The sequence below is a fragment of the Cetorhinus maximus genome, chromosome 26 (genome assembly GCF_964194155.1).
Source record: "Cetorhinus maximus chromosome 26, sCetMax3.hap1.1, whole genome shotgun sequence".
NCBI classification, from domain to species: domain Eukaryota; kingdom Metazoa; phylum Chordata; class Chondrichthyes; order Lamniformes; family Cetorhinidae; genus Cetorhinus; species Cetorhinus maximus.
Window position 1 is genome coordinate 34,802,895 of NC_135904.1, and position 17,694 is coordinate 34,820,588.

At 42.2% G+C, this 17,694-nt stretch overlaps 1 protein-coding gene across 3 annotated transcripts in view; it reads right to left on the reverse strand.

The window, feature by feature from the left end:
* arnt2 (aryl-hydrocarbon receptor nuclear translocator 2) overlaps positions 1–17,694 on the reverse strand; it is a 357,501-nt gene that overhangs the window by 198,421 nt on the left and 141,386 nt on the right. For all 3 annotated transcript variants that reach the window (XM_078530482.1, XM_078530481.1, XM_078530483.1), the window contains exons 5-7: positions 16,265–16,367; positions 7,086–7,151; positions 6,840–6,925 (exon numbers count right to left, since the gene is read on the reverse strand). In XM_078530482.1, the coding sequence (XP_078386608.1) occupies positions 6,840–6,925; positions 7,086–7,151; positions 16,265–16,367 (255 nt within the window). The remainder of the gene's footprint in view (positions 1–6,839; positions 6,926–7,085; positions 7,152–16,264; positions 16,368–17,694) is intronic.

Sequence of the window (17,694 nt, forward strand, 5' to 3'; positions counted from 1 at the left end):
AGCCCAAGCCTGAATGTTGTACACATTTTGCTGCACATGGACACGGACTGCTTCAGTATCTGAGGAGCCGTAAATGGCGCTGAACATTGCACAATCATCAGCGAACATCCCACTACTGACCCTATGATGGAGGGAAGGTCTTTGATGAAGCATCTAAAGATGGTTGGGCTGAGGATACTATCCTGAGGAGCTCCTGCGGTGATGTCCTGGGACTGAGATGATTGACCTCCAACAACCATAACTAATATCCTTTGCGCTAGGTATGACTCCGACCAGTGGAGAGTTTTCCCCCTGATTCCCATAGACTCCAGTTTTGCTAGGGCTCCTTGATGTCACACTTGGTCAAATGCCTTGATGTCAAGGGCTCTCATCAATCACTCTCATCTCACCTCTTGAGTTCAGCTCTTTTGTCCTTGTTTGAACCAAAGCTGTAAAGAGGTCAAAAGCTGAGTGGCCCTGTTGGAACTCAAACTGATTGTCAATGAGGTTATTGCTGAGTAAGCACCACTTGTTAGCACTGTCGACGACCCCTTCCATCACTTTGCTGATAATCGAGAGTAGACTGTGGGGCGGTAATTGGCTGGGTTGGATTTGTCCTGCTTTTTGTGGACAGGGCATTCCTGGGCAGTTTTTCCACATTGCCGGGTAAATGCCAGTGTTGTAGCTGCATTGGAAGAGCTTGGCTAAGGGGACATGGACTTAAGGTAAGGGGCAGGAGGTTTAGAGGGGGTTTGTGGAAAAAAATGTTTCACCCATAGGATGGGTGGGTATCTAGAACTCACTGCCTGGAAGGGTGGTAGAGGCAGGAACTCTCACAACATTTAAGAAGTATTTAGATGAACACTTGAAATGCCATAGCATACAAGGTTATGGGCCAAGTGCTGGAAAATGGGATTAGAGTAGATAGGGGCTTGATGACCGGCGCAGACACGATGGGCCGAAGGGTCTCTCTACGTGCTGTAAAACTCTATTGTTTCTGAGGCTAAAACATTGTGACATTTGCTGCGGTAAAAATGGTAGATGGAGGAGAATTGATTCTCCTCCATGGTTCAATGGGTAAATGTAATGTATGGTTCTGCACTGGGTTATATAGATCAAGAAGCACTGCGTTTCTGTGCCTGGCCTATACAGAGATATTCTGGGTTGGTTAAATTGTTCAGTAGTGAGCATATTGGATTCACCACCACCTTTGGGCTGGAGAAGCAAAAATAATCCTACTCCTGATTGCTATTCAGCAATCTCTACTGGAACACCTTGTTGATACAGTCAGTTTCATAGAGTCAAAAAATCATAGAGTCACTTATGACACAGAAGGAGGTCATTTGGCCCATTCAAAATCCATGCCAGCTCTCCATGGAGCAATCCAGTCAGTCCCATTCCCTGCTCTATCCCCATGGCCCTCCACGTTTATTTCCTTCAAATGCCCATCCAATTTCCTTCATCTCTGCTCCGCCATCCTCAAGGACAGCAAGTTCCAGATCATCACTGCTCGCTGTATAGAAAAGTTCTTCCTCACAGCCCCCCTGCATCTCTTGCCCAAATCCTTACATATGTGTCCACTAATCCTTGTACCAAAAGCTAATGTGTCTTGTAGAATGAATGGCCAGTTGGTCAAGGCAGTAAAGGTATTTCTCTCCTTTCTGAAAAAGTGTCACAGCTAAGTCATTGCTTTTAGAAGAGGGGCTTAAATGATGAAAACTGGAGGGCAAAATAATGGAAATTTGATAGCGGCATCATAGAATCAAACAGCAGAAGAGTATATTCGGCCCATTGTGCCTGTTCCAGCTCTCTGAAAGAGCTACCAATTAGTTCCATTCTCTTGATTCCCCATAGCTTGTAACCTTTTTCCTTTTCAAATAATTATTGAATCCCCTTTTGAAAGTTACTATTGAATTGGCTTCCGCCACCTTTTTAAGTGGTGCATTCCAGATCACAACGCACTGCTTTGAAAAAATCTCATCTTCTCTCTGGTTCTTTTGCCAATGATCTTAAATCTGTGTCCTCTGGTTACCTACACTCCTGTCTGCGGAGACTATTTATTTTTACCTACTCTGTCAAAACTGCTCAGATTTTAAAACATCTCTATTAAATCAAGCTTAAACCTCCTCTGGCAAATGGAGAGCAATCCCTGCTTCTCTTGTCTCTTCACATAACGAAAGCCTCTTGCCCCTCGTGTCATTCTAATATAACTTCTTTGCACCTTGCAGAACGGGCATATAATGAGCAAATTCATTTCAGCACAGGTAAGCATGAGGTATTACATTTTGCTAAGATGGAGGGGTTCACCTATTACTTGGAAACTAAGAATCTAAATGGGGTAGAGGAGCAAAGGGAGCTCAGAGCACAAATACATAAATCAATAAAAGTGGCAAGGCACATTAATGAGCCAAATTATATACATCTTTGGTTATTTTACAGTTTATTGAATTCAATTTCATAGAGCAGGCTTAAAAGGCCATAAAGCCCATTCATGCTCCCATTCGTATTTCCTCTATTCTTGTTCTTACATTCACTACTATCATGGTGGGTTTTGCACTGAAAATTTCTTGACTAATAGTCCAGCACCATAACTACTACACTAATGTACTGAAACAAAAACAAAAATCTCAGCAGGTCTGACAGCGTCTGTGGAGAGAAAGACAGAGTTAACGGTTCAAGTCTGTCTGACTCTTCAGAGCTAAAGGGAAGTAGAAATGTGGTGAAATTTACACTGTTTAAGGGGGGGGTGGAGCAGGTGAAGGTGGTTAGGTGGCCAGTGATAGGTGTAGGCAAAGGAGATTGTGAAAGATGTCATGAACAAAAGGTCAAAGGGTTGTTAATATAGGTGGTGCTGGCTAAAGGGGGTGCTAATGGTGACATTGAGAGTGGAAAGCAGACTGTGATAATGGCAGGACCAGAGTAAACACTCTGAAAAGTGACAGATGGCCCTAGTGGGGGTGGGGTGGGGGGAGGGGACAGTGGTGGGAAAAAAGATGGAAAAGGCAAAAAGCTGGGGATAAAATAATGAATAAAAATGGAAATAAGTTTGAAAAATAATAATAATGAAAATAAGTGGGGAAAAAATAAAAATTAAAAAATAAAACTGAATATAGAAAAAAGATGGGGATCAAAAAGGGGTGGGGATGGAGGAGAGTTTTCATGGTCTAAAGTTGTTGAACTCAATGTTAAGTCCGGAAGACTGTAAAGTGCCTAGCCGGAAAATGAGGTGCGATTCCTCTGATGCCCGACATCATATCAATAATTTCCAGTTCCCTGGCCCTGACCGCCTCCTCTTCACCATGGACGTCCAATCCCTCTACACTTTCATCCCCCACCAGGATCGTCTGAGGGTTCTCCGCTTCATCCTTGAACAGAGGCCCGAACAATCACCATCCACCACCACTCTCCTCCGTCTGGCTGAACTTGTTCTCTCACTGAACAATTTCTCCTTTAACTTGTCTCACTTCCTCCAAATAAAAGGTGTGGCTACGGGTACCTGCATGGACCCCAGTTACGCCTGTCTCTTTATGGGGTATGTAGAACATTCCTTGTTCTGGCCCTACTCAGGCCCCCTCCCACAACTCCTTTCTTGGTACATCGATGACTGTTTCGGTGCCGCTTCTTGCTCTCTTCTGGACCTGGAAAACTTTATCAATTCTGCTTCCAATTTCCACCCCTCCATCATTTTCACGTGGTTCATCTCTGAAACTTCCCTTCCTTGACCTCTCTGTCTCAATTTCTGGTGATAGACTGTCCACCAATATTCATTACAAGCCTACCGACTCCCACAGCGACCTCGGCTACAGCTCCTCACATCCTATTTCCTGTAGGACTCCAACCCATTCTCTCAGTTCCTTCACCTCCGTCGCATCTGTTCTGATGATGCCACTTTCCAAATCAATCCTTCAGGCATGTCTTCCTTCTTCCTTAACCGAGGTTTCCCACCCACGATGGTTGACAGGGCCCTCAACCGCGTCCAACCCATCTCCCGCACATCCACCCTCACACCATCCTCTCCCTCCCAGAACCATGATAGGGTTCCCCTTCTCCTCACTTTGCACCCCAACAGCCTCCGCATTCAAAGGATCATCCACCGCCATTTCTGCCAACTCCAGCATGATGCCACCACCAAACACATCTTCCCTTTATCCTACCTGTCGGTAGTCCTTAGGGACCGTTCCATCCGGGACACCCTGATCCACTCCTCCATCACCCCCAACACCTCAACCCCCTCCCATGGTACCTTCCCATGCAATCGCAGAAGGTGCAACACCTGCCCCTTTACTTCACCCCTCCTCACCATCCAAGGGCCCAAACATTCCTTTCAAGTGAAGCAGCATTTCACTTGCACTTCCCTCAATTTGGTCTACTGCATTCGCTGCTCCCAATGCAGTCTCCTCTACACTGGAGAGACCAAACACAGACTTTGGAACACCTTTGGTCTGTCTGCAAGCATGGCCCAGACCTTCCTGTCGCTTGCCATTTCAACGCGCCATCCTGCCCACATGTCCGTCCTTGACTTGCTGCATTGTTCCAGTGAAGTTCAACACAAACTGGAGGAACAGCACCTCATCTTCTGATTAGGCACTTTACAGCCTTCCGGACTTAACATTGAGTGTAACAACTTCAGACCATGAACGCTCTCCTCCATCCCCACCCCTTTTTGATCCCCACTTTTTTTCTATATTCATTTTTATTTCTACTTATTTATTCTTTCCCCACTTATTTTCATTACTATTATTTTTCAAATTTATTTCCATTTTTATTCATTATTTTATCGCCAGCTTTTAGCCTTTTCAATCTTTTTTCCCACCGCCGTCCCCTCCCCCCACCCCACCCCCACTAGTGCCATCTGTCACTTTCCAGAGTGTTTACCCTGGTACTGCCATTATCACAGTCTGCTTTCCATTCTTAGTGTCACCATTAGCACCTCCTTTAGCCAGCACCACCTATATTAACAACCCTTTAACCATTTGTTTATGACATCTTTCGCAATCTCTCCTTTGCCTCCACCTATCGCTGGCCTTCTATCCAGCTTCACATACTCCACACCCCTTAAACAGTATATATTTCACCACATTTCTACTTCCCTTTAGCTCTGAAGAAGAGTCATACAGACTCGAAACGTTAACTCTGCCTTTCTCTCCACAGATGCTGTCAGACCTGCTGAGTTTTTCCAGCAATTTTTTGTTTATATTTCTGATTTCCAGCCTTTACACTAATGTACTGCACTCCTCTTCTTCATAGAAGCCCATGAGTCACTGACAGGCTCAATGGAGTAGTGTAGCCATTACTACAGAAACAATTGCTGTGCTATGGGGCAAAATCACTGCAGAAGGAGTCTTGTACTGCAAAAAAGCAACAAATAATAACAGAAAGTAATGAAACGGAGATAATTTTCAAATTGCAGTATGGGGAACAAAGAACTTGCATTTCATGACCTCAGAGCTGTTTCAAAACACCTCACAGCCTGTGCAGAATTTTTGAATTGTAGTCACTGTTGTAATGTAGAGAGAAATGCAACCAATTTGTTCCACAGCAAGATCCCACAAACAGCAATGAGATAATGTGCAGACAATCTACTGAAGGCAAGTTAATGAGGGGATGAATACTGGCCAGGACACCAGGACAACTCCCCACTCCTCTTTGAATAAGGTCACAAGATCTTTTCCTTGAAAAGACGGACTTTTTAGATTAACACCCTAAAGACACATCCACAGTGTAGCACTCCCTCAGTGCTGTACTAAGACCAGGTCAAAACTTGCAACACTATTCCAAATCATCAATTACATCTTTAAGCATACAAGTTCTGAAGGTCAGAGCATGGAAGCACAAAGTACCCATTTGATAAGGGTGAATAGCAATTCAGAAACAAAAAGCCCATAAACTACTAAGGGATCTGCAGAAGTTAAGAATGACTAAAATTAGGGGATAATGACCCTTCTTGTGGTCTTAACACAACCTCTAAAAATCTTAGTTTTGATTGTAAAATTGATTCTGTGATGCATGTGAAATGTGTGCGCAGTCTCTGAGCACACCAGCAAGAAATTAATCCCAACATTTCATCAAATAGCTTTCCACATTGCTTCAAAGAAAAGCCCAGCATTGCTCAGTGCGGAATAAATCATGCTACGGTATGCAACTTGGTTTACGTTTGACAGAAGATGGAGTAATGTTACTCCAGATTTGGACAGAATTCAGATATGGAAAAAAAAACCTTTGCTAGAGAAGTAGGTTGTGCTTTCCAGGAGAGCGGGTTAAGGTACATCATCAGGTCATTCATAGGAAATGCTAGATTACCTGGAAATTCCGAACATGGTTGCTAGGTGCAAAGTAGAACAGCCATTCCATTCTCTAGCATTTATGTATAAATGTACACAAATGCAATAATGAAATATGAACAGGTTATCTTCCATAACATACCACAGGAATAGTTATTAAATTGTGGGATACATAGTCTTCCCAGGTAGAGCATTGATCTGCTGCCACTTCCTACACAACCTCTCTCACCCAAATGCACTCTTCCCACAAGGCACCAGAAAAATTGCAAGAAGAAAAGGAGAAAGAGTTACCAAGAGATTAAATAAATGTTGGAAGGTTAGACATCAGAGACACAGATGTGAAGGATGACAAATAGAGAGCTGGGGGAGTGGGGACAGTAAGGAGGAAAAAGAAAGAGAAGAAAGGGTGAGCATGACACCAGAATATCTTTTCTGCAAATTTTACAGCACTAATATCCATGGTTAGTTGGGCACCAGAGGAAAAAAGAACCTTTTGGTGGGGCCACGTGCAGAAAAGTGAACAAACTGTTGCAGTGGACAAGGGAAAATTAAATTACCCCTCTAATAGCATGAATTTACCTGCTGGTGGCCAAGCTTTGATATATCCAGTGCAGTGCACTACTGAATACTGTGATTCTCCTTCCTTGACAGGTCCCAAGCCATTCCTAAGAAAACATCAATGCCGTAATAATTATCAATTTGATATCAGTAATCACAAAGAAACATACAAAGGGTTATAACAAAATGAAAAACATAATCAAGAAATATTCACATACAGCTAAAAGATAGTTAATATTTAATATATAAAATGAATTAGGGTATCACCTGTATCTCTTCCGCAGAACAGTCAGCCTACTTAACGAGATGTGTTCCAAGGGAGCTGTTCCATACCTGCATTAAAAATCCATTACAGTTAAGCCATGTTAAATATTGCCAATGCTTGTCTGAACAACTGTATAATCACTGCCAATTTAACTGCAAGGTCACTATTACAGTCCAGACTTCTTTCTAGTACTTTTTACTTATACCCAACAGAAAAGGTCAGCTTCAATCAGTGAGCCAGTGCTTTCAATGAAATGTGGCCGAATTTATGAAAAATGAGAGATTGTGTACCACACAGTATGCACCAAAAATAGTACAGGCAGTCACCATATCCCCAGCATGCTCTCAGTCAACTAAAACTGGCATTTATATAGAACCCTTAACATAAAGAGTCTCATAAATAGACATACGGAATACAAATGTCAAGCCAGAAAAAATTAGGAGTGACCCACTGTTCTGTCAAAAATATAAGGAGATTTTTAAAAGGCGAAATGAGAAATGGAGAAGCAAAGATCAGCCAGATGGAACTCTAAAATAGCAACATTGCAGCTGAATGTTTTACCACCAAAAGGAGTATGCAAAAGAGGCCAGGAGAAGAGAAAACACGCATACAAGAGTTGGCAGAAGGCTAGAGGAGATGGCAGATAGAAAGTAGGGCAATGTCATAGATGGATTTACAAAGCCAAAGGTTTCAAATTGATTGCACTGCGGGTGGTGGCGGGTGATTCAGAGTAAGCGTAAATCAATGAGGATGGGGTGATGGGTGAGCAAGACAAAGCTTAGGACAGAATACAAATAGCAGAAATTTGGAGAAAGTGGAGATTATTGAGGGTGTCAGATGGAAAGCTAGCAAGAAGTTTGAATAACCGAATGTGGATAAAGGCAAATCTAAACCTAAGGGTTTCTGTGCTGGACGGTGAAGTTAAGGGAGGAGGGGGGCAAGGGGGAAGGCAGTCAATGTTATGAGATGGAATCACCAGACTTAATAGGATGAATCAATGTAAAAAAACCAACAATAAGACCGCACGGTTAAGGTTACCAGCCTATTAATCAAGTTTACTTTAACAAGTTAAATCATACATAAGCAAAAATATGTCAACTTAGTTACCAACACAGTACACAACTTTCATCAATACCTTAACTGGTGGACAGAATACAGAATGTTTCAATTTAAAATAGTCACAAAGCAATTGGGAAGAGGGGTTAGGACAGATTTCTTTACATAGAGGAAAAAAGAAAAGATGATGCATGGAATGGCTTGCCACAGTGACTAATTGGGGTAAAACAACGAAGATCACTATTTTGGTGTGGATTCAAATTATGGCAATGAAATACTTTGCCAAAAGGCATTGGTTGCATTTTTTTTAAAAAGAGAAAAAAAACTGAAAAGGGGGAAGATACAGGGTAGGAGGAAAGAGTGAGGCAGTGGGATTCATTTATGAATGCGTGAGCAAAGGGCCAGCACAGACGCACAGGCCAACAGACCTCTGCCCATGTCGTAGTTTGATTGTTTTCCAGAACTCCTGTAGTTTTAGAAATCTACAACTGTGCCGATTGAAGTCCATGGGCTTCAGTGACTTGGGTGTGCCATACAAGGGAGTGAACTACGCAAACTGAGCTACAGTACAAAATCTTGACACACTTAGTTATCAGATTCAGGCAGTTTCCAGCCATAGAACAGCTGAAACACTTTAAGAAGAAAAACAACATATGCCTTGCTAAACAGCAATGATATTTTATCATGCAAACACAGTGTGCTTAATTGAGAAAGTACAAGGTGAAACAATACACCATGATTTCTCACAAGCTGCTTGTATTCTCAGCTGGTGGCTTCCAGTAAAAAGACCACCTTCATTTCAAACATTCCATTCTCCAAGTGAAACTAGGGATTCATATGAACTGGATCCTGGGATTCTCACAACCATCATAATTCATTACTGGAATGGAAGCTTTGAGGGACTAAAATATTAAACTCTGGTTGCAGTTTTTAAGGGAAAAATGTTGGATGGGGAAGATACAGTTCAATGGAGAGAGTGTGGGGCAGTGGGATTTGTTCTGGGTTGCTTCAGTATTGCCAGCACAGACATGCAGGCCCAGTGACCCCTTCGCTAAAGTGATGGGATTGAAGAGACAGTGGCAGCATAGACACACAATGACTGAGACACAGAAAGCAGTGGTGAATGGTTGTTTTACAGGCTGGAGGAAGTATATGTTGGTGTGTCCAGGGGTCAGTATTAGGATCACTGCTCATTTAGATATATGTTAATTACCTGGATTTGGGCATACAGGGCTAAATTTCAAAGCCCACAGATGACATGACATTTGAAAACGTAATGAGCAAAGATGAGGATAGTAGCAAACCTCATGAAGGTGTAGATGGACTGGTGAAATGGGAGGACACATGACGGATGAGATTTGAAGTGATACATTTTGGTTAGAAAATTGACAAGAGGCAATATAAACTAAAATGGTTCAACTTTAAATGGGAGGAGTAACAGAAAGACATGGGGTGTACAGAAGACGGTTGGACCATTTGAGAAGACTGTTCAAATTGTATAGGATTTTTGGCTTTATAAGCAGAGGCATAAATAAAAAAGCAAGGAAATTATTGCAAACTTTTATAAATCACAGGTTAGGCCACAGCTGGAATACTGTGTTCAATTCTGGGCAGCACAGTTTAAGAAAGATGTCAAGGCGTTAGAAACTGTGCAGAGGAGATCTATTAGAATGCTATCAGGAACACACAGCTTTAGTTACATGGATACACTAGAGAAGGTAGACAGTTTACCTCAAGTCAGTGAAGGTTTAGGGGAGATTTTTTTTATACTTTCATGGGATGTGGGCATCGCTGGCTAAGCTAGCATTTACTGCCCATCCTTAATTTCCCTTGAGAAGGTGGTGATAGTTGAAAGGTCAAAATCATGAAGGGTTTCCAGTGACAAAAGGGTCAGTAGCCAGTGGGGACAGATACAAATTAACTGGCAAAAAGACACAGGTGTCATGAGGAAAAACAAATTTGTGCAAGTTACGATGATCGGGAATGCACTGCCTGAAAGTGTGATGGTAGCAAATCCCAGCCTAGCCCCTAGCCAAGCTATTCCAATACAATGACAACACTGGCATCTATCTGAAAATGTGGAAAATTGCCCTGATACGTCCACCAAAAGCATGACCAATCGAGTCTGGCCAATGACCGCCCCATCAGTCTACTCTCAATTGTCTGCCTAGAGATGGAAGGTGTTATCGTCAGTGCCACCAAGCGGCAGTTACTCAGTAATAACCTGCTCGCTCAATGATGTTCAGTTTTGGTTACGCCAGGGTCCCTCAGCTCCTGGCCTCGTTACAACCTTGGTACAAATATGGGGGTAAAAAAAGCGGAACCCAAGAGGTCGAGCAAGAGCGAGTGAGGTGTTATCAAGGAAGCATTTGGGCAAGTGGGGCATCTAGGCACTCTACCAAAACTGGTCAATGGAAATTGGGACAAAGGTCTCCACTGGTTGGTGTCATACCCAGCACAAAGGAAGGTGTTTGCAGTTGTTGGAAGCCAAATATCTGCAGCAGGGGTTCCTCAGGGTAGTGTCCTAGGCCCAACCAGGGTTAAAAATACATGGGGGTGGTGGGTGAATTCGCCCTCGAAACCTCACAAATAGCCAACAAAAAAATCAAAGCCGGGGGCAAAAAATTCAAGGAAGGTTGCCCCATACATATTAGCTTACAATATGGCATAACAATTGCAGACATCTCAGTGACAGTGGGAAAACAATGCAGAGTTTGACTGAAGGAGCAGCGAGCATGGAAGAGACAGAAGCTGTGAGTAGCTGCACCTTCAATCACAGATGCTGTCTCTCCCATGCTTGCTGCTCCAGTTCCTTGAATCACAGGTTCTCTCCCTCCCACTCTTGCTGTTCCTCCAGAGACAGAATCTATGATTGGAGGTCAAGGAGCAGTTATCCCAGGCATTGAGTCCAATCCATTTAACATCCTCCAGGACCGGGAGGCCGAGCGTGTATAAGAAAAAGCAGGAAAAGGTAAAAAGGAGGGAGGCGGCAGCTGGAAATCCAGTAATGAGTCCGGGAGTAGGCCCAAGGGAACACCAGTACCAAGAACGTCTTCAAGGGCAGCAGCCAGCTGCCCCAGTTTAATTTCCCTGTAATCCTGTGGCGGTGGATGAGGAGGCAACCTTAGTTTATTGTGTAAATTGGGGATTGTATTTAGGTGATTAACAGAGACTTTTCAGATGGCAGGCAACCTTAGTTCTTAGGTGGTGAAGAACTCCTTTCCAGTGTGCCTGATCTCAATTCGATTTCCAGACATTTTGATGCATTTTCCAAGCTCTGCAAGGTACCCACTGTGAGCTGGCTCAAGGAACAGCAGTCTAGGCAAGATTTGCCATCTTTGATTGTTAATATATTTGATCTACTCCCATGCTGACATTGTCAATAGTTGGTTCTTCTCTACCATCATCCCTATTTCTGAAAACATCCCATTCCTCCACGCTGACCCTCACAATGTAAAAGGACCTCCCGAAAATCACAAAGGAGCCCTGGACAAAATTAAGCTTGGCAGTTTTCTTTCCTCAAAAAGACCCCTCAAGAAAAGAATTATTTTGACACCAACCATCTTCAGCTGCTTCATCAATGATCTTTCCTCCACCATAAGATCAGAAACAGGGATTTTCGCTGATGATTGCAGTGTTCAGCACCATTCGCAAACCCTCAGATACTAAAGCAGTCTGCATCCATATGCAGCACAACCTGGACAATATTCAGGCTTTGGCTGATAAGTGGCAAGTTACACTCGAGCCATACAAATGCCAGGCAAAGACCATGTCCAACAAGAGAATCCAACCATCTTGCTTTGACGTTCAGCAGCAAAACAATCATTAAATCGCCACCATCTACATCCTGGGGGTTACCACTGACCAGAAACTTAACTGGACCAGCCATATAAATACTTGGCTACAAGAGCCGGTCAGAGGCTGGGAATTTGACGGTGAGTAACTCAGCTCCTGACTCCCCAAAGCATGTTCACCATCTACAAGGCACAAGTCAGGTTTGTGATGAAAATATTCCTCACTTGTCTGGATGAGTGCAGCTCCAACAACACTTAAGCTCAACACCATCCAGGACAAAGCAGCCCACTTAATCAGTACACAAGCCGCCACCTTAAACATTCACTCCCTAACTGTACAGTGGCAGTAGTGTGTAGTGCTTACATAATACACATTATGGCCAGCAATAAACAATCTTTCGCAAGTGTGACATTAAAAGACTGTGGGCCTGTCTTATTTTAAATCATTTGAAGAGAGGCCAGGACAGAGATCTATGATGACAAAAGTCTCAGTGCATTTTATTTATGGTATAAAAATAAGTGAATTACTTTCTGAGAGAAAATGTTGCTAGGATTTTCTTAGTGCAGCACTGCAGCAACTCACCAACCCTCCTTCAATAGCACCTTCCAAAATCGCAAACTCTTGCCACCTAGAAGGACAAAGGCAGCAGACGCACAAGTACACCATCACCTGCAAGTTCTCCTCATACTCACACACCATCCTGACTTGGGTCTATCATCGTTCCCTCACTGTTGTTGGATCAAAAACCTGGAAATTCCTTTCTAACAGCATGGTGGGCTGCACCTACACCATATAGACTGCAGCGGTACAAGGCAGCAGCTCACCAGCTTCGCAAGGCAATTGGGGACGGGCAACAAATGGTGACCTGGGCAGCGGTGATCACATCCCACAAACAAAGAAAAAAGAAAGGAAACTGGATAAATACTTGAGGGGAAAAAATTGCTAGGCTATAGGGAAAGAGCAGGGAAGTGGAGCTAATTGGATAGCTCTGGCCAGCATAGCCATAATGAGCCCGCTCTTTGGCACATTATTTAATGATTTGCCACTTGAAAAATATCTAATTTTCTTTGCACATGCAACACACATGAATGTGCTGTGTGATGTTTTACCATCTTTTCATGTGTTGCACATTCCAGTGGTGAAGCACAATGTCTTCTGCTTGTTAACAAAATGTATGTTGTGAAATATTCAATTCTTAGAAATCACTCACTGCAATGGAGTTTTATTTTGGTGGATATCTGATACATAACCTTCCATTACAATGAAATGTCCAAGGGGATTAATTGATCCAGTTTTTCCAGAACTAAATTACAGCTCTCATGAAAACATACAACTACAGTACTTCAGTTCATTTTATCAATAATAGCGATTGACAAAAAAAATTGAGGTATACTAATCACTTAAGAGACTTATGGTCAGCTCAAAACAGCCTTTCATAAGTGTGGACCTATCATTTTTTAAAACCATTTGAAGGAAGGCCAGAACAGAGATCAGTGATAAAAACACAAGTCTCAGCTCATTTTATTTTTAGTTTAAAAACAAGTGAATCACTTGTTGAGGGAGAATGTTTTTAGGAGTTTCTTTGTGCATTGTAAGCTATAATATACTGGGGCTTCTAATCAATCCTGGTGTTTGCAGCTTCAGGGTTAAAGTAAGTGTGGGTTTAGAAGGAAGAATGGAACAGCTTGTGAGTCACAAACCAAAATCAGGGATGAGCAATGTAGTTTTATTAGGATAAATAACAGACATCACTTAACTCACGCTTGGTGGGAGCCAAGCAAAATGCACAAGTTAAAAGGATGCACTAGTTAAAGTAAGTCTGGAATGTGGTTAACTTGATTTTGTTTCCACACTTCTCAGCTACAGAGATTTAAAAACACTTGAGCGCAACAAAAATTATGCATTTTTGTCTCACATTTAGCATTATATTTGCATCTTTATTGTGTCAGTGAGGCTCAGTGACAGTGCTATTGCTAACACTCTCGGTCAGAAGGTTGATTTGAGAATACAATCTAGGCTGACACTCCAGTGCAGTACTGAGGTGTTTGGTGTGCCATTTTTTAACTGAGATGTTAAGCTGTTTAGATAGGAGGGAAGAAAACATTAATCAAAGAGAAGAGTTCTTCCTGTATCCTGTCCAGCATTTATCCTCCAACCATTAGTATTTGTGGGAACTTGGCTGCTGAGGAATAACAGTGACTAGACTTCAGAGAAGTACTTAATTTGCTTTGGGTGCATTGAAATGTCTTGCAGATTGAAAGGTGCAACATTAGGTCTTTTTCTTTCAAAATGTCACAGCACAGAAGGTGCTAAAAACAATCAGGCCTGTTCTTAAACATTCGCATGACTTTTGCTTCAATCACCAACTTTGATCGTGTATTACACAATCTCAACCCCTGCAAAGGATTCCTCTGAACTTTGCACATATCTTACGAGTTGCATTGAAAGCAAATACATTCCAATCCACAGATAAAAGCAAAATACTGCGGATGCTGGAAATATGAAATAAAAACAGAAAATGCTGGAAAAACTCAGCAGGTCTGACAGCATCTGTGCAGAGAGAAACAGGGTTAATGTTTCAGAGCTCTGCTTTGCAGCTCTGAAGAAGTCATGCGCACTTGAAACGTTAACTCTGTTTCTCTCTCCACAGATGCTGTCAGACCTGCTGAGTTTTTCCAGCATTTTCTGTTTTTGTTTCACATCCCCAATCCACTTTAGGTTTAACAAAAGGCTGCTAGGAGGGCTGGCTTGAACATGAGGTATTCTGCTCTAACACACACTGACATGCCTCAATCATTGATTCTGGCAGTTCATTCCACAACCTCGCAAAATCTGTAGATCAGTTTTCCGTGCTCTCTGTCCTAGATCTGTTCTATCTTACATCCAGTCATATGGGACATAGGCAACATCAGCCAATCAACAATCCAAATGTATCAAGCAGATCACTGATGTTTGTTCACCAGGACAAAATCTTATTATTTGCAGGGAACATGGCAGAACAAATCAGTGCAATTCATCCACATCGTAGGATTTCCCAAAGTCCGAGGCATCATCAAGGCTTTCACTCTAAGTTGGCGGTGGCCATCAGTCATCCCTTTGCCAGCTAGACGATTTTGTTTTGTGACAACTCTATCTGAATTATTTCAAAAAGGCAATCTCGAAGGGTGGGTCTGAGGGAACAAAGACTCCTGTTAATTATACCTGCAAAGGCCCATAGTCAGACAGCGAATGAAGATAAAATGATGACCCTGCATCAACCAAGCCGACTGAAGAAGACTAGTGCTACCTGGCAACAGCACTTCAGCTGACTGGGCATCCTCCCCAGTCAAAGAGTGTTAATGTGGAGGAACACTTCAGGCTGCACCAGAGGGTGAGGCAGGCAATAACCCTGAAGCCATCAATGTAAAATCAACTTTCGAGCCAGTCAATGTACTACACTGGAAAGAATGGGGTAATGAGAACCTCAGAGCGGCACCTGTGGCGGAGAGACTTCAGATTGGAGTCTAGGGCAAGAACACACACAGGGAAAGAAAAATAATATGGGGTAGGGAGTTAGTGAGTATTGGGATAGTAATGAATTGAGGGGGTGTTTAATCCCTGTGGAAAGTGAGCAGTGGCCATCTGGAAAGTGAATAGTTAGAACTGGAAAATGGGCAGAAGGAGTCCAGTGGGCACCAAAGAGAAGCGTCTGCTCGAAAAAGCTCCCTTATGCGTTAGGTCTAGATATCTAGCAAGTACAGCTCTGATCAGTTAGAATATTTACACTTTACAACTATCAACTAATTATAAATGATGGCAACCAAAGCTGCAGGTAAGTAAGGAGTTTTCAAAACTCAATGTGTATAATAAAATGATGAAAGGCTCTTTGGCCAGCTAGTGACTGTCGGAACTAAAAATATTAATAATTGATAAGGCCAGAAATCCACCTGAAAACCTGGCTTTCAAACGACTTGAAAAAACTGAAGGAAGAAAGGCTTTAAGTGGTTGCGAGAGTGAGAGAGTGTTTTCAGCCAATTTGAATTCCTATTTGTACGAATATTTTTCTACAAGCTTTTTACATTGAAGCTTTCAAAGATCAAAGCCATATCAATCAAGCAAATCATTTACATTTTGGGATTAAACATACATATAAACAAAGATAAACACTATCTCGTTATTCAGAAAGAATCAATACACTCAGGATCCATGCTACAAAAATTCATAAATACCTGCAACTAAGCTTTTCATACTATTTTTTTTTAAAAAGATGCTATGGCAACATGGTTTATTATTCTATTATGTAAATAGCAAGTGGGGAAAACTCAGTTCATGAATTAGCCTATGTCCTTACCTCATCCTACAAATAAAGGATCGTCTGGATCCCATGCACATTCTCATTGAAGACTGCTGCCCTTCCTTTTTAACTGTTCCAGTCTTGAGATCCAGAATACGGCCTATGTGTTAAGGGGAAACAAAAAGAATTGTTAAATTAAGATCAGTGCACAATGTCTCCAGATTGGGGATGATGCTCTCAGCAGAGCAGCATCCAAAAGGAGTGCGATTTGGAGATAGGGCTTCAACATTGTAGTGCAGATTCCCAACAACTTGCACTTATGGTAGTGTAAAAAAAATCTCAAAGTGCTTATGTAAAAACAGAAAATGTTGGAAGAACTCAGCAGGTCTGACAACATCTGTGGAGGGAGAAATAGAGTTAACGTTTCGAGTCCGTATGACAAGGGTCACAGGTGCTGTCAGACCTGCTGAGTTTTTCCAGCATTTTCTGTTTTTTATTTCAGATTTCCAGCATTTTGCTTTTATCTCAAAGTGGTGATTTATCAAACAAAACTTGACCTAGGTAAAGAGATAATAGGACAGATAGCCAAAAGCGCAGTCAAAGATGCAGATTTTCAAAAGCCCTTTAAAGGAGAGGTGGAGAGATTTAGGGAGGAAATTTCAGAGTTTAGGGCCTAGATAGCCGAAGCACACCACCAATAGTGGAACAACTAAAATCAGGGATGTGTAAGAGGTCAGAGATCTCAGAGGGCTGTACTGCTGGAGGATATTAGAGATAAGGAGGAGCAAAGCCAGGGAGCGATTTGAAAACAAGGATGAGGATTTTAAAATCAAGGCATTGCTGGGCCGAGAGTCAATGTAGGTCAATGAGCACGGGGGTGATGGACATAGGGGACTTGGCGTGAGTTAGGATATGTGCAGAGTTTTGAATGAGCTCAAGTTTACAGAAGGTGGAAGATGAGAGGCCAGCCAGGGGACCTACACTCCCTTCATGTACAACCATTAACTGAGTTTGCACCATTGCTGCATTTACCCTATAATCGTCTTAATGCAGTTTGTAGAGTGCCTGTAAACTTTGACTGTAAACAGGCATGTTTATTTAAAGAATAAAGCACTACTAATAGCAAGAAAAGTTAATTTAGTTTAACATCCTTAAATTCTACACTATTACATCATCCTCAATGTGTCATAACCATTAGTGTGCTCATGTTTTGAATGATATTGTGATATACTTTCACCTTTTGTGATTGGCTTGTCTTTGCTGAGAAAGTATAAGAGAAGCTGTAACAATCTCTAAAGCCAACATGGAGAACTGAACATACAGAACTCCAAATTGGTCAAAATAAAACCCACAAACGCTGAAAATACTGCAATTTACATATATTGTTTTGTCATCAATGAATTCACCTACTATATCTATACCTTATTAACTATCTTACCTTATGTGTCCTACTCTTTTGATCCCTTATCCTCTATCCTGCTTCACCT